The 22588-nt window shown below is 40.3% G+C and overlaps 2 protein-coding genes across 2 annotated transcripts; one reads left to right on the forward strand and one right to left on the reverse strand.

Annotated features, from left to right (window-relative positions):
- The first annotated feature begins 2092 nt into the window (after positions 1 to 2092).
- Positions 2093 to 7294, forward strand: agt (angiotensinogen). The gene is made up of 5 exons (XM_066696903.1): positions 2093 to 2196; positions 3332 to 4136; positions 5189 to 5462; positions 5838 to 5985; positions 6236 to 7294. Exons 2-5 carry the CDS (start codon positions 3371 to 3373, stop codon positions 6410 to 6412), a joined length of 1365 nt encoding a protein of 454 aa, XP_066553000.1. The 5' UTR covers positions 2093 to 2196; positions 3332 to 3370; the 3' UTR covers positions 6413 to 7294.
- An 846-nt stretch (positions 7295 to 8140) lies between these two features.
- Positions 8141 to 21682, reverse strand: cog2 (component of oligomeric golgi complex 2). Its single transcript, XM_066696901.1, has 18 exons — positions 21505 to 21682; positions 20792 to 20953; positions 20168 to 20233; positions 19064 to 19144; positions 18558 to 18661; positions 17258 to 17366; positions 16724 to 16903; positions 16477 to 16601; positions 16204 to 16330; positions 14937 to 15076; positions 13074 to 13135; positions 10878 to 11029; positions 10462 to 10644; positions 10010 to 10082; positions 9689 to 9831; positions 9263 to 9402; positions 8739 to 8919; positions 8141 to 8544 (listed from the first exon to the last, which is right to left on the reverse strand). Exons 1-18 carry the CDS (start codon positions 21559 to 21561, stop codon positions 8443 to 8445), a joined length of 2187 nt encoding a protein of 728 aa, XP_066552998.1. The 5' UTR covers positions 21562 to 21682; the 3' UTR covers positions 8141 to 8442.
- Positions 21683 to 22588: the final 906 nt, after the last annotated feature.

Genomic DNA, 22588 nt, shown 5'->3' on the forward strand with positions numbered 1-22588 from the left:
TTCAGAGGAGAACTGGGTGAAAGTGTTGTGGTCAGATCAGACCAAAATCGAGCTCTTTGGCATCAACTCAACTCGCCGTGTTTGGAGGAGGAGGAATGCTGCCTATGACCCCAAGAACACCATACCCACCGTCAAACATGGAGGTGGAAACATTATGCTTTGGGGGTGTTTTTCTGCTAAGGGGACAGGACAAATGCACTGCATCAAAGGGACGATGGACGGGGCCATGTACTGTCAAATCTTGGGTGAGAACCTCCTTCCCTCAGCCAGGGCATTGAAAATGGGTCGTGGATGGGTATTCCAGCATGACAATGACCCAAAACACACAGCCAAGGCAACAAAGGAGTGGCTCAAGAAGAAGCACATTAAGGTCCTCGAGTGGCCTAGCCAGTCTCCAGACCTTAATCCCATAGAAAATCTGTGGAGGGAGCTGAAGGTTCGAGTTGCCAAATGTCAGCCTCGAAACCTTAATGACTTGGAGAGGATCTGCAAAGAGGAGTGGGACAAAATCCCTCCTGAGATGTGTGCAAACCTGGTGGCCAACTACAAGAAACGTCTGACCTCTGTGATTGCCAACAAGGGTTTTGCCACCAAGTACTAAGTCGAAGGGGTCAAATACTTATTTCACTCATTAACATGCAAATCAATTTATAACTTTTTTTGAAATGCGTTTTTCTGGATTATTTTGTTGTTATTCTGTCTCTCACTGTTAAAATACACCTACCATTAAAATTATAGACTGATCATTTCTATGTCAGTGGGCAAACGTACAAAATCAGCAGGGGATCAAATACTTTTTTCCCTCACTGTATTAGGCAGCAAGTGAATATTTTGTCCTCAAAGTTGATGTGTTAGAAGCAGGAAAAATGGGCAAGCGTAAGGATCTGAGCGACTTTGACAAGGGCCAAATTGTGATGGCTAGACGATTGGGTCAGAGCATCTCCAAAACTGCAGCTCTTGTGGGGTGTTCCCGGTCTGCAGTGGTCAGTACCTATCAAAAGTGGTCCAAGGAAGGAAAAGTGGTGAACCGACGACAGGGTCATGGGCGGCCAAGGCTCATTGATGCATGTGGGGAGCGAAGGCTGGCCCGTGTGGTCCGATCCAACAGACGAGCTACTGTAGATCAAATTTCTGAAAAAGTTCACGCTGGTTCTGATAGAAAGGTGTCAGAACACAAAGTGCATCGCAGTTTGTTGCGTACGGGGCTGCGTAGCCGCAGACCAGTCAGGGTGCCCATGCTGACCCCTGTCCACTGCCGAAAGCGCCTACAATGGGCACGTGAGCATCAGAACTGGACCACGGAGCAATGGAAGAAGGTGGCCTGGTCTGATGAATCACGAGTTCAAGGTGTTCACTTGGCATCCAAATTCCCCAGATCTCAATCCAATCGAGCATCTGTGGGATGTGCTGGACAAACAAGTCCGATCCATGGAGGCCTCACCTCGCAACTTACAGGACTTAAAGGATCTGCTGCTAACGTCTTGGTGTCAGATACCACAGCACACCTTCAGAGGTCTAGTGGAGTCCATGCCTCGACGGGTCAGGGCTGTTTTGGCCGCAAAAGGGGGACCTACACAATATTAGGCAGGTGGTCATAATGTTATGGCTAATCGGTGTATAATATCAACATGGAATACTCTTAAGAGTTATGTCTCATCAGCGCAGAGCCAGAAAATGTGTGATAGGATGTGGTGCTGTTTTGAAATAGACAGAAGTGATTAAAGTGATTAAAGTCACAACAAAAAAACTTACATAGTAGTTGATTTATGTGGATGAGTGAACAGGGAAGGATTCAAGATTAGAGATAACCCAAGGTCCAGTTACAGGCTTAGCAGAAGACAGAAGATGAAGAGGAAGAAGAAGTAGCCCAGAGATCACAGGGGTTAATAAAAGACTCCCCCCCACCCCCTTTTTGTTCAGCTGATTTAAATCCTGATGCAAAAATCCACTTCCGTTTCCTAGCAAAAGGCTTTTGCAACACAAATATCTGGAAAGGACAGAGAGGAATTCCGTCCGGACAACAGGACAAACTCCCCCTGAAAACTCATGGTGACAACATCAGTGAATCATCCATCTGGCTAATAAGTAACATCTAGGTACATCGTGAGGCAACTACAAGACTGTCCTTCTTTAAAAACAGATCACCAGTCCAAAGTGACTCTTGTATGAGCTAGAGCCCCATCAACACAACCTCAGGTAAGTGCTGCTTATCAAAAATATCGAAACACCTCAATGTTTCAAGCATCCTAGCCGATTAAATGTGGAAGTGCTATAATAGTAGAGCTATACATGTTTTACTTGAAATTCATAAAAAAAAAATCTTGGAGAAAGCCCTTAGAGAGATTTAATTAAAAATGCAGATGATGACAATGTAAAGGTTGTAAAAATGTAAAAATTGGCGATCACAATCTTACACCGGCAGTTGATTTACATGATAAAACAAACGTGTATTGTAGAAATGTTATTTCATTTACTTTAAATAGGGAAACAGTACTTTATTGAATATGAAATACTGATTGTTTATTAGTAGACATTTGGGAAATAATGTTTAATAAATAAATTATAATGTATTTAACCATAATGTTTATGTAATATATATGGCGATGTAAAAATCAATGTAAATAATAACTTAATCACTCTCTCATGTGAAACAACATAACATGACCTTCTTACTTGTGTAATGATTAACTTTTCCACCAGAGAGAAATTGTCTATTTGTCTATGTGTTTTGGGGGACTCTAAGGTTGAACAGTTTCCAGAATAAACAGTGAAGTATATTGGAACCAACACGGTTTATTTTGTCACCCTAAGCAAGCTTTTTCCATGGGTTTAACAATTGCAATGAACCAGTATAGCTGCTTATTTGGTTGCTTAATATTTCCCCAAAAATGCTTTTCTACGCATCAAGTTCACAGTGCAATGACTGGGAGGCTTTTGAAGTTTTTTCTTGTCCCTTTCATTGTTCATTAACCTTTCCAACCCTCCCTTTTTTTGGGTAAAGTAATAGTATATTTAAACAGAAAACTTATATAACAAGTTATGATAGTTATTAAGTTCATGGAATATATATAGTTTTAATGTAGTTTCCTTGTATTTTGCAGTGTTTATGTTCTTGCTGGTTTATTTTAAACATTGTTTCCTTTAGCAGCTTAAAAAAATACTTCCAGCAGGATTTATTTGATGATATAATTTCTGTCTGCTTTTGTATGATGGTCCATCTAGGCAGTTTATATGATTTGTTATGAATGGGAATGCATCAAACAAAATATTAGGTTAAGTGATAAAAAATAAATAAACCAACAAAGCATTTTTTGTATTGTTTTTGTTACAGGGTTTAATTTTAAGAAAGTGTTTTCAAGAGGGGGGAGAAATGTCAAAAATCCTGGAAGCCTTGCTGTTCTTCTCCTGCATCTCTCTCCTTGCGGCAAACCGCGTCTACGTCCACCCTTTTAACCTCTTTGCGTTCGACAATGCCACCTGCCAAAACATACAGAGCACACAGAATGAGAAGATGTTTGCCCCACCACTCATAGACCTACACAACATTTCAGAGGCAGTGGGGAGCACACACAAAGACTCTGATGGAACGAAGCAAACTATTAACCAGAAGACCAAAGCGCTGGCGGTGCTGCAGAATGAGCTGGGCCTGCGACTGTACAATGCTCTGAGAAAGGAGAAGCCTGGAAACACCCTGTTCTCTCCAGTGAACAGCTTTGGCACGCTGGTTACCTTCTATTTAGGAGCCTCTGGCAAAACGGCCACCAATTTTCAGAATTTCCTTGGGTTGGTTAAGGAGACGGACACGGAAAATTGCACCTCGCCCTTCGACGGGCACAAGGTCCTCACCACCCTTCAGCATATCAATTCTCTGACCGATGGATCTACCGATGAGCTGCGAACTCTGGTGTGGACCTTGGTCAGCAGCAATGTAGAGCTGTCAGAGGACTTTGCGAGGGGCACACGGGACTTCTCAGATCATTCCTATATCGGAGCTGTAGATTTCTCCAAGCCTACAGCTGCTGAAGCCCTGGTGAACGCCTTCATTGAGAGGACATCTTCTGGGAATACCAAGAGCCTCTTCCATGACATCAGCTCTTCTTCAGACTTGCTGTTCGCCAGCTCTCTTCATTTCAAGGGTAAGGATTTTCACTTGTTGGAACATGTGAACAACAAGGCTGTATAGGATTTTAAAAAAGATCTTTGGTTCAGTTGACTTCCCTGAACTAATCTTTTTAAGTGTATTGATCTATGAACAAGATTCGTTTGGAGCACATTAATAGTTCATTATTACCAAGTCCCGCAGTGCCAAAGCCACATACAACCCTAAAACTACAAATCAATAAGAACAAATAAGTCTTAAAATTGGCATTAACCAGCTTTATCCCAGCTGTGCATAGGTTGCCATTGTTTTGAAGAAAAGAAAAGAAGGATTAGCATAGACAAAATGTTTGAAAACCCTTGTGTTGTGATTGTACACAATAATAGTCTAGCAGAAATATGTTCATCATATATGTTGTTTTGCCTCAGGACATAAGTGTTCCATGTAATCTAAGCTGGTGTAGGATTTGGGGCTTGGAGCATATATAGCTGGTTTCACAGACCTTGATTAGCACTAGATTAGGACTACTCTACCTAAAATAACATTGACTAGGTCTACTTTGAGTCGGTGAAACCAGCCCATAGGGTCAACGTTTTAGACTTCTCTGTGTTCAGGAAAATCTTCCGCGAGTCTTTTGAGATGGCTGTTGATAGTTTTATAAATGTCCCATGGCCTTCATCGTACTCTGTGGTATAATTCAATTACAGCTATCACCTCCCATGCCTTGCTAAGCTTAACATTTCCATTAATCCTTCATTTAGGATTAATGCATGGTCATAATAAGCCCTGTTAACAGTTAGTTAAGGACATATTCATTTTCAATGATGGATCACCCAAAGCATTAGTGCCAGTCAAAGACCCATGCAAAAATGGGATTTCATAGTGAGCCAGGGCCCAGATTATCTCAAAACTAACCCACATATCCAGGGGGAGAACGCTGAAGCCCCTAGCAAACCAAACCAGCTGTGAGAACCGGATTTTGTCATTCATAATGGGCAGGTGGAATACATTTTTGATGTCATCCCAGTTTTACCAAAGAAAAATAACTTGTTATTCTAGACCATGAAAAAATAATTATTTTAATTTCAGGAAAATGGAAAGCAGCATTCCAACCAGAGAAGACCACAGAGCAAGAGTTCCAGACCCCTGATAAGACCAGTGTTTCGGTGCCCTTGATGTCCCGCCAGGGCGTTTACGGGTTTCTGAATGACAAGGGCAACAAATGCACCATCGTCAAACTCCCCCTGAGCAAGAAGGCTTTCGTGCTCCTTGTCCTCCCGTATGAGGGGACTGATCTGGACCACGTAGAATCCATCCTGTCCGGGGGGCTCATTTCGTTGTGGCACAGGCATATGTCCAACAGGTACGATCTGACATGACCCAAAACAGCAGTGCAACACATCTCTTATTTTACAGTTAGAGTTTCAAGATTGCACCTCTTATCATGCATTCCAGGTTAACATTTTAAAAAGGAATACTTCTTTGGTGTAGTAGTAACACCAACATCCCTCAATTACATGACAACGACGACCCATGATCATAAGAGTGGGACCAAAGGACTTATTGTACATTTTGTTTTAATCTTTCTTTGGGAAAGGCTCAAAGGGCATATCAATACCACTGAACAGCAGATTAGGCTAGGACTTAATGCATATAGTTTGATTTAATCCAAAAAAAAGGCCAGAGCAGAGATTTTGGAGAACATTTAGTAAAAGCAGCAGTTTTCTGTTCCCTGCAGGTTCCTGGACTTGTCCCTGCCCAAGTTCTCCATGACGGCAGTGAATGATCTGAAGGCAATCCTCACAGATTTGAAACTGCCATACCTGCTCGGTGAAAACGCCGCATTCGGACGACTCGGCAGAAAACCCAATTTCACCGTTGACAAGGTAAATGCACTGTGAAGAAAACTGACATTGCTGTTGAAATGCATTGTATGCGTCTCAGAAAATAAAAATGATCTAGATATACATGTATATAAAAAAGTCCATAATATAATAAAGATACATATGATTATTCAAAGTTTTAAAGTATAGAAGAAATAACTTCACATCTAACATGAGAGAATTGAGAGAACTTCATAGTTCATTGTTCATGACCCCTCTCCCAAAGTCACTACTAACAGTGAGGATTTTTCAGGTGCTGAACAAGGTGGTGTTTGAGGTGTCTGAGGAGGGATCTGAGGAGCAAAACGAGAGCCAAGACCATCCAGCCGCCACTGAACTGAAAATTAACCGGCCATTTTTCTTTGCCATCATCGAGGGGAACTCCGATGCCATTCTGTTAATGGGAAGAATAACCAATCCCTTGCAATGATGTATTCCGATAACTACTTCGTTGTTAATACAAGAACTGGGCTAGAAAACTTTTTTCTTGGCTATTTCATGCGGACTTGAAGTTCGGTATATTGTGGGAGTGATTTAATCCTAATCCAAAAGAACCATTTTCCTAAGAATGGAATAGTACAGCCAGGATTGAATGGCTTCATTCTATTTCTTTATTTCCAATAGCAACAATAAATCAAGAAAAATAAAATGTGAGTTTTTTTCTGTAGCGTTTCCCCCAGAGAAATTCTGTTTAAAAAATAGCCTTTGCGATTCGGATGTTTATTCCCTGGTTGACAGTACAGAAGTTTCATAGTACTGACATCTGTTCTCCATGCTTAAATGTATGATGTGATAGAAAATGCCAGTGTTTTTTATTCAATTTATTCTGGATATAAAGAGAAGACTTATATGATTTCAGTGTTAACAAAATCATAGAAAATGTTATAGATTTTATTCCTGTATAAGAAGTTTTGTGTTGAGGAGAGATGAAATTGGTGCTTCATCGTGGTGTAATTCATATTTATGTGAGATTTTGAACTGAATACATTTTAACTGTCCAGAAACTGATTATTTTCTTTTATGAAGTGTCAATAGATTTGTAAAAGTATGTGTATTTCTTATTGCACCACATATGAACTGAAATGTCAAAGAGCTGATGAACAATGACATTGCTTTCTGTAGACACTTTTTTAACATAGTCAAAGTATTTTAGTTTGTTTGTTTGTTTTGCAGGCTCTCTTAGTTTTTTTTACATTAATGAAGTTTGGAATCTTCTTCTCTATGCCACATTTCTTTTTGTGAAAATTCAGCAACATTTCTGAGCATCTCCTGAGCCTTGGGCAGGCAAAATTAAACATTGATTCACTTGGAATTTTACTTCCTCAGATTGAAACCTAAAAGGTGTGTTGAATTGCATCTGTAATTGTAAATGCTGGGGTATGACAAGGAATGAATATAAAAAATACCTTCAGTTCTCATATACCCTATAGGATTAAATTTGATGGCAAATCAGGAAAGCTGCAGGTATTTTTCTGATCCTATTTGACAGGAAATGGTGATTACACTCAGTATTGGCAGGCATTGAACAGGATGATCTCGGTGCCAAATTTGCAAAATACGTGACAGTAGACACACACGCAGTTGGGTAACAGACATGTATTATTCTAAGAATAGAAACACAAACATCTGGATATTACTTCATCCTGTTCCAGTTATTTTCTAAACTGTTCAAATTATGCATGGATTACTGTTTTTAAAGCTGTGTTGATTCAGGGAAACACACCAAGTCTGCAGACCTATAGCCAAAGCAATTAAGAGTAGACCATTAGGGCCATGAAAGTTGTACATTTGGTTAATAACAAAAACGACTGGCAGATTCTAGATGAATCTACCAAGTTATTAATGATTTACTATAAAGGAAGAAAAAAAATCTAAAGTCACACAAGTACTAAAACGGATGCTGTCTAGTGAAAAGATAAACCAGCAAATTCTCAACATAAAAAGGAATTGAGATGGATGACGATGAAACACGATTCAATCCACAAAGTAGTGATGAGAAATAAAATCATCCAGATGTAAACAAATGTAAATAAACAAATACATAAATTAAAGATCTGCAGGGAAGTGGTGCATAGAATCTCACTCACTCCAGTATAAAGACAAGCACAATTTTGTACGCAAATACCCATAGAATCAGTCCATTCTTTTCAGGAAAAAATGGCACTTAAATATTTATTGACAAGAATGTATGTATTTGTATATTCTCCATAAAGTCAGGTTTTCTTTAGTTTCACATTTACAATATGATTTATTTTCCCCAAAGCTGAAACTTACAGACCTCCGAAAAATTCTCAGAATTTACAATTCCTCCTCCCAACTGATTTTGTACATAACCAAGTGCCTTAGATTTCAAAGATAGGAACCATTCTCTCTTCTTTTAGTCTTAATACACCACAAAAATGCTTCCCCGGGCCCACACCACACCAAAGATCAGTGACCACAATCCATGCAGGGTTATAATTAAGGCTGTTCTATGGGGGCCAGGTCCTTTGCTCCTTGCACTAACTCAAGAAGAGATGAAAACAGACTGATATCACTCGTCTGTAGACCCATCTTCTGGATCTGAAAGAAAAAACGGTCATTGCACATTACGGTCATTATTCTAGTACGTTTTTAAACACAATAATACTGCATCTGTATCCCTCTGACAGTTTTCAGAGCTAACTTCAATACTGTCCATATACAAGACATGGCTGCAAACCTGGCAGCTGAAGTCTGAGAGTCTATCAAGCGCACTACCTCATTAAAGAGCTTACCTGCTCCCCAAAGTACTCCACATCCAGAGCCAGCTGGAGCCGGATTTTGTTGTCATCTGTGAGGCCTCCATTGGTGCCCAGGGAGCTCGAGCTGACTGTTTTCCTCGCTTGCTTCAGTCTCTTCAGACTCTCCTCCATTTTCTTCACAGAACTGAAGACATCAGCCACTGTATCATAATATCTGTCAAAAGTCAATCAAAATAAACAAACATACAGACATACAGTATACACATATGTATTACAAACATTGCTGTTCTCAGTTATGTTCATTTTATTGGGAAACAACCCAAAGAACAAAAACTCCATGACTGAAAAGCCTGGGAGCAATATCAAGGTAACGCCAAGGAAATAAAGGGGAATAAAAGCATGAGACTTCACAAATGGAGCCCAAAAATAAAGGGTCATAGACTTAAGAATAAAACTCACCTTTTGATGTAGGGGTTGGAAATATGAACAGAATTGCACATCAAACATCAATATCTAGGTGACACATCGACCCCATGCACCAAAATGGTAGACTCTACCTCTGAGTGCTGGTACACAGCGCCACCCGGAGCCAGTCTTTACGGATGGATTCCTTCAGTACGTCTTGATAATCGCTCTGGAGCTGGTGCAGGGGCTTCAGTGAGTTGTCCACATACGCCGAGGCTTTGGAGGGTACATCCTGAGAGAAACACGCAGACACACGATGACGGTCACTCATGTCAAACCCCGGGGACGAAAGCACATTTTTATTAGCTAACGCCATGGTGCAACAGAGTCAAGATGCCAATGCAAGAAAAAAACACTTCCTGATCAATAAACTAGAAAATAAAAAATGCTCTTGAAGATGCAAACCTTTTGTAAAAGGAAACATTCACACACGGAGGAATTTTACACCTTCAGGAGCGACCGTCAGTGGTCAACGTCAACACGACCCACGCCTCTATCTTCCTGCTGGACACACTGACCTTGTTTGTCCTCCGGTATAACCTTGGAACTTCAGACGCGCATTTAAGGTAACCGCAGCAGCTCTCACTCAGACGTTGAGTCACTCTGCTGTTGATAGTTGGGAGGTTGCTTGACAGCGATGCTTGAGAGTCCGCTAATGAATCTGTTTAAAAATAATAATAATTCACTCATATGGATTTTACTTTGGCAAAAATGCTTCCAACATTGTTTTTTCTTTTTTTACAGTGACGAGGGAATCATTCAATGAGGTTATTTTTTTCCTATCTAAGATACTAAAGCTGCAGTAAGGAGTGACAATAGGGGACCAAGACCCTCTTTACCTGAGATGATGTCAAAGTTACTGAATCCAATGAGCTCCAGTCTCTGTTTGATCATCTCAGAAAGGGCAGGGATCTAATATGGGAAAAAAAATTGTTCAAAATATTCCAAAATGTATTTTTTAAGGAGGAGTTAAACATGCATGAAATGTTTCAGTTTCAAATACAATCTTCTACTGAAGATGAGCTGAGTGTTGTGCTTTCACCCACACTCGTCTTTTGTCAATCGTATCATGTGTTGTGGAGGTCAATGTTCTTCCTGGTCGGCTCTGGATCTTAATACAGTTTTCTCTAGAATGATTCAGTGCTAAACATACGTTGTAATTTAATGCACAATATTTCTTAAATAAATCAAATATCCAAATTAAGTTGGTTTCAAATGAAGGGTGCAAACACCCCAACTACAAACGCAACTGGCTGAGACAAACTGGGACACAACTGAACAGCTGTCATACCTCCTCCTGCAGTTTGTCCACATCAGCTGCAATGGACACCATCTGTTTGGTGGAGAGTGCAGATGTAGCGCTGGAGTCGCTCCCAGAATCCTCGTGGGACGTCAAGCTGGAGGACGAAGCAGAACTGCTCAGGGGCTTGGCAGCGTCTTTAGTCACTTCTGTGGAGGCAGCTTTACTCAGGACCTGCAGAAGGAAAGCAACAGATGACAAGAAGGGATTCATTAAAGCAACACAGACAAACAAAAACAGCAGCAGGGTGAACAACAAAATCGGCAAAACAGACTTGAAACCACATATCACATGGTCTAAAATCACAGTTAAAGCAATTGCCCAGGTGATGAGAGAATATATATTTTCAACTTTTACAGAGATCAATGTTGAACTCAAAAGATGTTATTTAATAAGAAAAAACTCACCTCACTGACAAAGATGGAGTATCGAGAAAGCAACTGCAAAGTTAGCTTCCAAAACCGGTGGGCCAGAAGCGGCAGATAGATCTTTTCCGCCCAGCATTTCAGCAGACTGTTCCACAGAACGTGTGACACCATCAGACAGTACGAGCTTCCCGCTAAACACAGAACCAGGGAGAGAAAAGGAGATACAGTCTTGAGGGGCACTGTGAATAAATAGCTTACCTGTGTTGTTTAGAGTAGATTTAGTACTAACATAAAATAAAAACAATTCAAAATCAGCATTTGGAATAGTTTGCCAAATCAGGAGTTAAACTCATGGATGTAAGAGTCTGTGCTTTACCTTCATTAAGCAAGAGAAATAAGCAAGTTTGAATGGGCTGAAGGGCTTTTGAATTGTCTTTACACACAGATTGTCTTTCTTTGGCATTGAGATCAAGTTTCACCCCTTAATATCAATTGACCCACCATCTTCAAACAAGCAATATTGACAATAAAGCCAATATAAGTGGAGGGTGGATATACATACAGGCAGCACAACAACTAGGAGCCCGGGAAATACACAATATCACAGAAAATATTAATTTAAATGCTTACTGTGGATTTTGTATTTTCTCATCAAAATGCACAGCAGAAATAATAGCTAATAATAATGAATGTCTCCCATGCTGCGTCTGTGCCGAAAATATACACATGCTGTTGTATTTGTGGATATGGGTCAAAGTGACATCTAAACTGCCGAACACTGTCCCCCGTCGAACCAATCGCAAAATAGAAGCACATCCCTAATAGATCTAATTCAAAATAAATAACAGAATTGCATTTTGCGCTCATCTCGTTAATGTCCTAAAGTAGGTTAGTGCTAAAGATGGAAGGAAAATGTAAATGCAAGCGAAAATATGAGGAATGAAATCAGGACTCTCTCACCAGAGTGGGGGACATTACATTTTTTATTTTTTTTTATTTTTTATTGAGAACACTGGCAAACCACTGTCTCCCCTATGCCAGACTTCATTGGCACAGTTTAAGTCTGGTTGTCTCCAGTGTCATTTCACTGTACACCATGCTAATATCGATCGGGAATTTCCAAAGTGTCTTTCTTCACGCACACACACTCAAAACATTGAAAAGCCAAATAAATAAAACAGACTGAAGTAGCTATCATAGCCATAAGATATTATAAAATACACACTATTAAAGTTGTATGATATAATAATATTACAGTATACACCAATCAGTCATAACACTATGACCACAGTAAATGTCAGTGGGTGGGATACATTAGGCAGCAAATGAACATTTTGTCCTGAAAGTTGATGTGTTAGAAGCAGGAAAAATGGGCAAGCGTAAGGATCTGAAAAACTGCCGAAAGCGCCTACAATCGGCATTTGAGCATCAGAACTGGACCACGGAGCAAATGGAAGAAGGTGGCCTGGTCTGATGAATCACGAGTTCAAGGTGTTGACTTGACCTCCAAATTCCCCAGATCTCAATCCAATCGAACATCTGTGGGATGTGCTGGACAAACAAGTCCAATCCATGGAGGCCCCACCTCGAAACTTACAGGACTTAAAGGATCTGCTGCGAACGTCTTGGTGCCAGATACCACAGCACACCTTCAGAGGTCTAGTGGAGTCCATGCCTCCACGGGTCAGGGCTGTTTTGGCAGCAAAAGGGGGACCTACACAATATCAGGCAGGTGGTCATAATGTTATGGCTGATCGGTGTATACACACACTTGGCTCTTTGCAGAACTCATGCATACTTTTGGGTTCTCGGTCTGGTACAGGTTGGCCACCCTTGGCATAGCCTTTTAAATTATATATTTGTATTTGTTCAACACTTTAAAAAATATAGTTTTAATTGCGACTTTCAGCATTACAATGTTCATTTGGAAATTGCAGGGATGTTTAAAAACTGTAAGTACTGGGTGTCTTTGGAATCAGGTTGATAATGTTCATAACCTACACAAATATGAAGTAACTTCATAAAAATGTGTTTGTAGTCATTTTGATTTAAATAAATGTTACCATGACACCATGAAATTGTCGTTTTTCTCTGTGAATTTCCATTTGTGAATTTCTGTGAAAATTACGTCAATTACACTGTGTGCTCATTTTCAGATGACAGAGCTTTCCTTCTGTACAGTGCTAGACTGTCCATTGCCGGACACATACATGACCTTCAGTAAGCGACACATACCTGGTGCTTCCAGTAAACCCCCTGCTGCCGCCGTCTCCAGGTCTCCGGCAATCTCCTTGAATCTGCAACCGGAATAACAAGTGAGAAGAAAAAAATATTAAAAAGATAATTAAAATTGATGCCTATTATGATTTTAACACCTGGCAGTGCACAGCATGGAAATAAATTAATTAAGCACGGTGTGAAGATTGAGTTAAATGCCTTTTAGCAAATTAAAATTTAACACACGGGTGTGAACTGGTTCAAATGTACTTGACACTCCTTTACTAATATACAGCTGTCATGATTGTTACTACTGGGTGAAAAAACACACAAGGACATGTATGAACAAACAACATTTAGTGATGGTGGATTTTAACCCTTTACAAAACAATAAAATTGAATAATACACCACAATTTCCATTCCTCCTTACAACTATCTTAAACTGAGATTGTGAGGATAAAAGGCTACAATTAATACAATAATAAAGAGCTATTATTCTATTTGTTTTTGGAAACTTCTGACGGAAAGGTATTACTTTGTAATTTTTTATGAAAGCTGTACCCCTACAAATAGATAATTCATAACAAAATTGATAGCACTGCAATGGAAATTAAGAGTAATGTTTCCCTGAAGTGGACTTTACATTGCCAAACACACAACACCCCCGGCCGTCCAATCAAGCGGCTCTGCAAACAGTGTGATTTTGCATTGCATAAATCAACAAATCCTTCACGTCGACTCCAGAGAAATCAATAAGCCGTGCAAGTTAGATTACTTATGAAACATGTGCAGTGCCCTGAAGGCAGCCGTTCAGGTGCATTAGAAGGGGGAGGGCAAAAAAAGAGGCTGAATTTGAAACAGGGACAGTTTTGCTTATGCCAACACAACCATTAGATCAGAGCACCAAGTAGGAAGTATTGGGCTCAGTCACCAACTCCAAAACTAACGTTAAATGAGAGTTTGTCAAGTTTCCTTTGAATTTGTCTAATCGATGTTCTTCAGTGGATGAGATCTTTTGTGCGAGACTCCTTCCCTCCCGCTTTGGCTGCTCTATACAGTACCTTCCAAGAAACCACCATTCCCAGAAGGCAAAGGACGTACACCTGACAAATGACTCTCGTACAGGAAGTAAACAACATCAGGGAACAGGATGCAAGGTCAGAGAACCCTGTCCTACTGTTCGTTTGTAAACTGGTCTGGACTGCTTGCCTGTGACTGCAATTTCACAACACAAAATAAGCCCATTACGATTTAAAACACATCAACAACTGGACAGAAATGGATATTGAGCTTCAAGGCATTCAAGACAGAAAACAGGAGACACTTCTTCACACCGAGAGGCGTCACAACCTGAACAAACTCCCCAGCGATGTGGTTGAAGCTGAACACTTGGGAACATTCAAAAATAGACTGGATAGGATCCTTGGATCACTTGGATAATGGATACCAAACGAGCACTATGGGTTGAATGCCCTCCTCTCAATTGTGAACTTTCTTATGTTCTTGACAACAATAGTGTCATTTCTTAGAATTGCTGTACAGAGCTAGTGTGCGAATTGGGATTAAATGATCCTTAAATTACCAAAGATAAGACTTTTGTTGCTCGTTTGTTTTTAACTCCGAAGAATCCAGCATGGCCTACGTGTCTCGAACATTTCACAAAGACAAATAAATATTATCCCAGTTTGTCTCTGCATGTGACAGATGACTTGGGTGCAAAGAGTCTGATTAAAACACCCAATTTGCCTAACTGGACTTCATCACCATGTCTAGTGGTCAAAAATGGGCCGCTGTCTGTCTAAATCAGCATGTTTTGGAGCGACTGCTGAAGGTGGCAGCCAGTCCCACTCCAAGCAGAGATATGGGCCCGTTTGCCTCACCTGAGCTGGAAGTAGACTGGCAAGTTCCACTTATTCTGGAAGCTCTGGTAGGAGGGGTGCGCCCGCAGCCTTCTCACGCTGGCCTGCGAGCCACACTGTCGCTCGTACTTCCTCACAAAGTCCATGCTCACCGTGTATTTCTAGAACAGAAGACCAGGAACTTCAACACAAACCCAGCGGAAACTGCTCTCCCAGCACGTGAAATCAGAGATACTCACTCCTCCACTCCTACTCACTCCACTCATCGCAGGTCTTTTTTTAAATCTGTTGTTCAAATCCAAATGATAAAATAGCATGCATATACTAAAAACATGTACAGATGACCCATATAATCCCCTTCATATGACACAAGAAAGGTCGGGACTATAACTAAATTCTAACATTGCTTTTAAACTTTTCTTCACTTGGCAGACAACAGAAACCTACAAAGGCTTAGATTTCATTTTAATCCCTGATGAAGGTACTTCATCAGTACTAAATTATTAAAATGGCCCAATTCCTGAAAATGACTGTCCCAATTATACACTACCACTGCAACCGGCTTTCATTTGGTAAAGTGGCCTGCATTTGAATCTGCAAAGGGCTCTCAAAGTACTGCATCACACAACATAAGCCAGTCAGGAATCCCTTTACTTTGATTATAAATCGATCTAATTCATTATTTATTTCTAAGCCATGGCCAACAAAGTTGTCAGAAAAAGATTTCAAGGGACAAATAATACACAACTTCACATTTAAAAACAACTAAGAGCAAGTACTAAATATAGTTTATGATGATATTTACGGCATATTCCCATTTTAGATGCAGATTAAGCAAGAGAAGGAACGTGGCAACAGTGACATCAGAACTACAGCCAGCGGGGTGGAAACAGGTGCCATTAGGACTAGTTCAGATATTGTTAATTACGCCAATTTAATGTGTGAGTTCATACAGATATAATTGGGAGCAATAGTTGGCAACATCAAAGTAGATAACAGACAAGTGTGATGCATATATGCATGTTCAAATTCATACAGTACTGTACAAGATTAGTGCCACCTGCTGTTTAAAAGGTAGCTGTAAACATTGCTTAAAAACAAAACAAAAAAAACAATTAGAAATTCAAAAAATATATATATAATTATGATACTCTGTGACGTGTCCCAAGGGATTCAGGTGTTGGCACCAGACACCAGACACTTTCACTAAGATGTGAAGGTTTAAAGAGAGCTACAGATCAATGGGATGGAAATACAACCAACAGGGTTCGGAGAGAGTGAACTTTACCTCATAGAAAGTGTCAGGATTGCCCGGATTGAAGAGAGAGGAGAGCTTCTCTTCTAGAGCTTTGATCATTTCAGGCCAGACCGAATTCACCAAGAAGTCATAGCCGGGAACAATGTCCGCTTTGTCACTAGAAGAACAACCAGGATGGACACAATGATTCAGCACAAAGCAGAATTTACAGTAATATAGAAAATAGTTCATAGGAATAGTGCCAGGTGTATAAATTCATGCTGCTCAACCGGTTCCTTGGCTAAAGAAAAAAATACAGCCTACCTCGATACGGCCCCTCCTGTGACTTCTCGCAGTAAACGACAGTGATGGGGCACAAAATCCAGCAGTTTCCCATACAGCACCTGCAGGCCGTTGGGATGCGACTGAACAAATCGATCAACTACGACCTGTATAGTTGAGAAATAAATAATTTACGGTTAATTCCCTTCACACACACACACATACACAAAATGACATGCCATTTCTGTACGAGAATAAGAAACCCAGGACTCCGACGGGAAGAGCTTACCTGATCCATGTAAGGCTTAACAAGAACCTGCCCCACGAGGCCCTCTGCGTCCCTGGTTTTGTCTATTGTTGCGTACGTCCTCAAGCAATGGCGCACAATGTCAACGTTGGACGTCTGAAGGCCTTCGATGAGCATCCCTTCCAGAGACTGCTGAAGCATGGCAGTGATCCCCGCAATCCTCTGCAAGAGATAAACAAAGATAACTACAAAACAAAAAGAAATTGTTCAAATACACCAACTAAAAGGTAGTGTGAGTGCCTGACTTACCACAACAGAAACACTTTTTCGTAACAACAATGTTAAACCAGTGATTGTGACACTGTAGTCTTCGTACGACTGGTAGAATTGTAACAAAACATTTGGAAAACAAGTTTTAAAACACTAGTCTAGTTAGAATATCATATAGCTGCATTTATAGACTTTTTCTTTGGGGTTTCTTTTTGCTGGTGCTGATTAATAACGTTTTTTGACACCAAGAGGAAAGATGCCAACACCAGTACAGGAACTGGTGCAGATCCCTTCCAGGTCACTCACAGGTCGCACTTTGTCCAGCAGGGGCATCCCTTTGCTCTGCACCGCGTGAAACTGCAGCTGGTTGAACTCAGTGGCGATGCGCTCCAGAATCTGGCCTGCTAGCAGAGGACTACAAAGAAGAGACAGGTCAGTCACTCCACACAGATGCATGTTTGTCTTGCACTGGAGCATTCCTCAGTCCTGTCATTCAATATGCTTCAGTGACTTGGAACTGATCAGTTTCTAGAAAAAAAGCTGACAGACCAGGCTATGAATCTGGGGGATTACCCAGAGTTCACAGTAAAAATATCAAGACAGAGACATATAAAGCCCAGTTGCGAACTACACTGATGCAAAATTCTGATCAGCAGCAATTGCTCATGCAGGGAGAAAACCAGATTTACAATCGTCTTCGCATGAGAATTGCACTTCTGTAAAAACAAAATGGCACCCACTTGAAGTGAGGGAGAACTAATAACTGTGGCAAATGTTAGAATGAGCTGTACTAGGAACTGAGCTCCTACAATTGAAGACCACCACACCAACAACTAAGTTAAATAATGTGCTTCACACCACGAAGCGAGTCCGTTCGACAACAACTCCACTGTCCTGTGGAAACCGTACAAATCATGCTACACAAAGCACATTCACTCAATGGGGACAGAGTGGGAAAGTACGCATAGATCTTCAAAGCCCCAGGGCTGGAGATCAGACTCACTTTGCATGGTATATTAGGAGATAGAGGCTCGGATACAAATTGTCATAAACAACACTTTACACATAATCACCTGTAAAAGCTGTAAACCATTAAATGAACTGAACATATATATGCATCCTATGTATTGCTCTCTTGGGAACACAGACTGAACAAAGGTTTCAAGGAGTGGCACTGATGGGGGAAAAAACTCTTCTGGCATCAAAGCAGAAGGCCAATGTGAAAGAAAGAAAAAAAGCAATTACAGCTATTTTTATACACGTCACTATCGCCCTCAAATGGCAAGAAGGGCTGCCGATACACAATCGGACAGCAGAGGGAGTGAGAGAGAAGGTATTACACACTGAACACAGAGTAACACCAAAACAGATCTATATTGGAAAACAAACTATACAAATCCAAATGTTTCAAGGGAAAGTACACAATTAAAATCTTTAATTGCTGTTGTTCTGGTTCCTGTTGAGAGCCAAAAAAGCTAAATCGAGTAAAAGGAGACTGACTGACACAGCGGAAGGATCAGTGGAGCTATGAAATCCACCAGGTCTCCAAGAGACAGCAGGGCAAGATGGCAGCCCCCAGTCAAACAAAAAGCTACAGACACCTCACCTGTTCCCTTCCAGAGAGTGCGTGTCTTTGGAGTTCTGTGAGTAGAGGATTTTTTCAATCTTCTCCACAGATCGCACAACTTGGACGAGCCGCAGAACACACATCTGGTTACAAAAAGAAATGGGAACGAGGTGAACATTGAAGAGAAGAAGAAAAATCTCATAATCATATAATATCTGCTTAGCAAACTGTCACTAAAACCATCAGAGGGAGAACAAACTGTCAGCACAGCCTTACTGATAACATTTGGAGACTTAAGTAACACTAAATACATATCCAAACAATTTGTTTAATACCAAATACTCAAGTAACACGAAAGGTTACCGATTGGATTAATTTAAAAATAAATAAAATGTGTTTAAGATGATTCCAAATTGTTTAAATGTACAGATAAATGTTTTTATCCCTAAGGAATGCTACATCACCAAAAGTCATTATTTGAATATTTTTCTTATTTAAAGAAAGGCAGATCTGTGTTTGTAAAGGTATTGTGAAAGTGCACTTACCTTCTTTCTCTGTATATCATCTTGTTTTGATAAGCGGTCATCGATCGCTTTAATGACTTCATTCACTGATGATCTTAGGCTCTTCAAAACACAAAAAAAAAAAAGAATTCTGCAGCACATGTAAGGATCAAATTGAAACAGATATCAACCGACTGGAAGGATGAAGAGGTTACATTCATTCAAGAGTTGAACACTGATGCAAATCAAGTGGTGTGGAAGCAACACACGGAGGATATGCCAGTACTATATTGTCGTCTCTTGTGATGCCCAGACAAAATATAGAAAATGGAAAAGTAATCTGAGGTTTTATATATTACCTTATATATACGAGAATATATAGGATTTGTGCTGTTATGAAATGCTCTAGGAACAGTTCTCTGGTTTAAAACTTGGGTAGCTGATGTCACAAATGTTTATTTCAGTGTAGCTAAAAATAGAGCATTGTGAATGATGTCAACAAGTACACAATGTTCCATTATTTAAATTAATATCTCAATATAGATGTATATACCACTGAGAGACATGTGACCAAGATTTGATATATATTTCAAATCATTTTATTATGAAATAGGTTAAGTAATCAAATGAATACTCTTATTTAAACCTGTACTCACACTTTACATCTTGATAAAATTGCTATCCCTGTCCTCAGCAACAGATGCCGCTTCGCCTTTTAACTTCACATTTCACAGATGACTGCACTGAACAAACCTGTACAGCCAACCCCAGCTAGCAGGGAAGGGCTTGGTGTCCCAACTTTTTCCTGCACTCCCAACTACATGTTCATACAGAGATAAAGCTTCAGTCCTAACTGCAGCGTCATTGACAACTGATCCTTTTGTATTCGGTCATTTAATTGATCCAAAGATTAACTACCTTCTCAAACTTTAGACTTTAGAAAGAAAGGAATTCTTTCTTGTTTTGACACAGTGTCTATTTTGTAATGGTGTGCACAGTCGATTAATTTAAATACACTGGAAACATGAGACCAAGCTGTCAGATGTGGCCATGCTTCCGTGTGCTTCCTATTGTGCTCAGTGTTTGACCTAATTGACAATTATGCTTCTGATGCCTAAACAGTCATGTTACAATGTGGGCACATACCAACACCTCTTCTCGTAACTGGCCCAGAGGTACGGTGAGCTGGTTGAGGGCTTTGTCCATTCCCACCTGAAATAAACACATGGAAAAATAAAAAAGGATCACTATTAATGCACAAGCACGCTGCAATTAAACAAAACTAGCAGAGATATTATGTGATCAATTTAAAAACAAGCAAAGCGCATCCAGCAGTTACATTCCAGGCCTATCTGTTCATTCAAGTGACACTAAATATGTGCCCATTTTCAAAGCCACTGGCAAACATCATCTGTTAGAATAGTACAGTTGGGGTTATTAATACAATGACTGGTTCTGTTGTGCAGTCAAAAAAAAAGTACAAAACCTATGCAAAACTATTCAAAACGTTAGCCATCATATAAGTAGCAAAAACTTGCAGTTTAGGGAGATAGAGGGGAGAGAGAGAGAACGAGAGAGAGAGTGTGTGTGTGTGTGTGTGTGTGTGAGAGAGAGAGAGAGAGTGTGTGTGTTAGAAAGTGAGAGAGATAATGTGTGTGTGGGTGTGAGAGAGACATCGAGAGGTTGTAATGCAAACCAATACTCAGACACACCAAACTTAAGAAGCCCGTTACCCTGCATTTAAAAGGGTTGATTCAAACTGGGCCTCACCAGGTTGGTGGACAGGTTCACAAAGTCTGCATAGTCCTTGTTGATGAGTTCCACCATGGCCGTCTTCAGCAGCTTGTAGTACAGCTCCAGGTCCTCTCGCAGCTCCTCCAGCTGCACACGCTTCCGGCACTCGGACACAAAGTGGTCCACGTCGAAGTCATCCTGGACCGGGGTGAGATAAGAAGTGAGAGAGCACACATAGCTGGAATACAGTCATACACAGTGCACAGCTGGAATACAGTCATACACAGTGCACAGCTGGAATACAGTCATACACAGTGCACAGCTGGAATACAGTCATACACAGTGCACAGCTGGAATACAGTCATACACAGTGCAAATGGGATAAAGTTTCTGCTCCTGCATGCATGGTTTACAAACAGCAACTCTGTCTTGAAAACTGTGTGCAAAGACAGTTTACATATATATTACCAATAGCACGACAATTATTTTTGACTTACATTACAAAAATAAACAAATACAAAGATGCCATACATACATCCACGCACGTCCTCTTTTGATCGCAATTTGTAACATAATAATAGTAATTATATATGCGACCTGCGACCCCTTCCAGGTTCGAGGCAGGAATTACCTCCGTTTTTACATTTTACATCTGAAACACAGCATGGTTTATGAAGGATTATTCTCCTACCTTGTGTATATCATTATTGGCAGTAAAACAAACTGATCGCAACATGACTCTTCCTTACCTTCATAAACTCGTCTTTATCAAAGCACAGAGTCTCGGGCCCTTTTGGGAGGTTCATCTTGATATCCTCTTTTACCCGCAAAAGTGACAAATAGTTTTTCGGTATAAAATATCCCCACACTACTGCATCACTAGTACTGGTTAAAACCCAGTGGATAGAATAATAAATACTTCCGCCAACATGGCATATCTAAGCACCACCGAGTTGTGCGCAGTGAGACATTTAAAGCATAAGAACAAACGTGTGGCTCCACCTACAGGAAGGCAAGTGAAATGCAGGCAAAATGAGAAAATCATTCATTTGCTTCTTTACACAAAGAGACGTGGGTGCATGGAACTTACAGAGAAACCACGTTGTTAATTCGGATACATTGGAGATCGCTCTGAAAACTGTTTGGCAAAGTATTGAGAGTATCAAACAATCATGTATGTCGCTTGGGTAAGTAATTGTTATAGAATCAAAAGTACATAAAAACAACAAAAAATCGTACAACAAACTCTCGAGTTCATGTTATGTTTAAATAAAGAGCTAGTGCTTTTTTTTAATCTGTACTGTGGATGAGACGTCAATTACTTGCCCAGGCAAAACACAAAAACAGAACTGATACATTATATTGTGAAGATGATTGTGGAAACCAGAGCCCCACACTGACCCATATAAATCAACAGACAAATCTCTAAAGAACTGGCAACAATGTCTTTACAATGTCATTGACTACACCTGCCAAAACACATCCAACCGAGCCTTCCCGCCTTTCAGAGCATTGCCTTGTTTCAGATGAGTCCAGATTTGTATAGTCCTTGGATGGTGGGGTCCATGACAGGAATCTGAACTGATCAATTTGCTAACTGCATTATAATGTGTATGTGGATTTATGTGGCTTGAGGGATGCAATCTGGACAAGTGGACAGTCAAAGCAGATCTTTCAAGACTGACTTCTGCCAAAAGTCACCTGAAAAGCAAGGTGATTATTAGTGTGTGAATAGTGCTCAATCTCATAGATACAAACATTATTTCTCTGCCAAGCTCTAACCAATGAATATACATAAACCTCACTGGTTCCCCAGCTTGGAACATGAAAGGG

This window comes from Amia ocellicauda, chromosome 23 (genome assembly GCF_036373705.1).
Source record: "Amia ocellicauda isolate fAmiCal2 chromosome 23, fAmiCal2.hap1, whole genome shotgun sequence".
In the NCBI taxonomy this organism is placed as follows: Eukaryota; Metazoa; Chordata; class Actinopteri; order Amiiformes; family Amiidae; genus Amia; species Amia ocellicauda.

Bases quoted from the DNA above. Each gene is read 5' to 3' on its own strand.
- agt (XM_066696903.1), top strand. From the start codon at position 3,371: ATGTCAAAAATCCTGGAAGCCTTGCTGTTCTTCTCCTGCATCTCTCTC. The intron at 4,137-5,188 runs GTAAGGATTTTC...TTTTAATTTCAG, and splicing joins CAGCTCTCTTCATTTCAAGG to GAAAATGGAAAGCAGCATTC. The intron at 5,463-5,837 runs GTACGATCTGAC...TGTTCCCTGCAG, and splicing joins CACAGGCATATGTCCAACAG to GTTCCTGGACTTGTCCCTGC.
- cog2 (XM_066696901.1), bottom strand. From the start codon at position 21,561: ATGAACCTCCCAAAAGGGCCCGAGACTCTGTGCTTTGATAAAGACGAG. The intron at 16,331-16,476 runs GTAGGCTGTATT...TTGTTCTTCTAG, and splicing joins ACAGGAGGGGCCGTATCGAG to TGACAAAGCGGACATTGTTC. The intron at 15,077-16,203 runs GTAAAGTTCACT...CTTCTGTTCTAG, and splicing joins ATCCTGACACTTTCTATGAG to AAATACACGGTGAGCATGGA.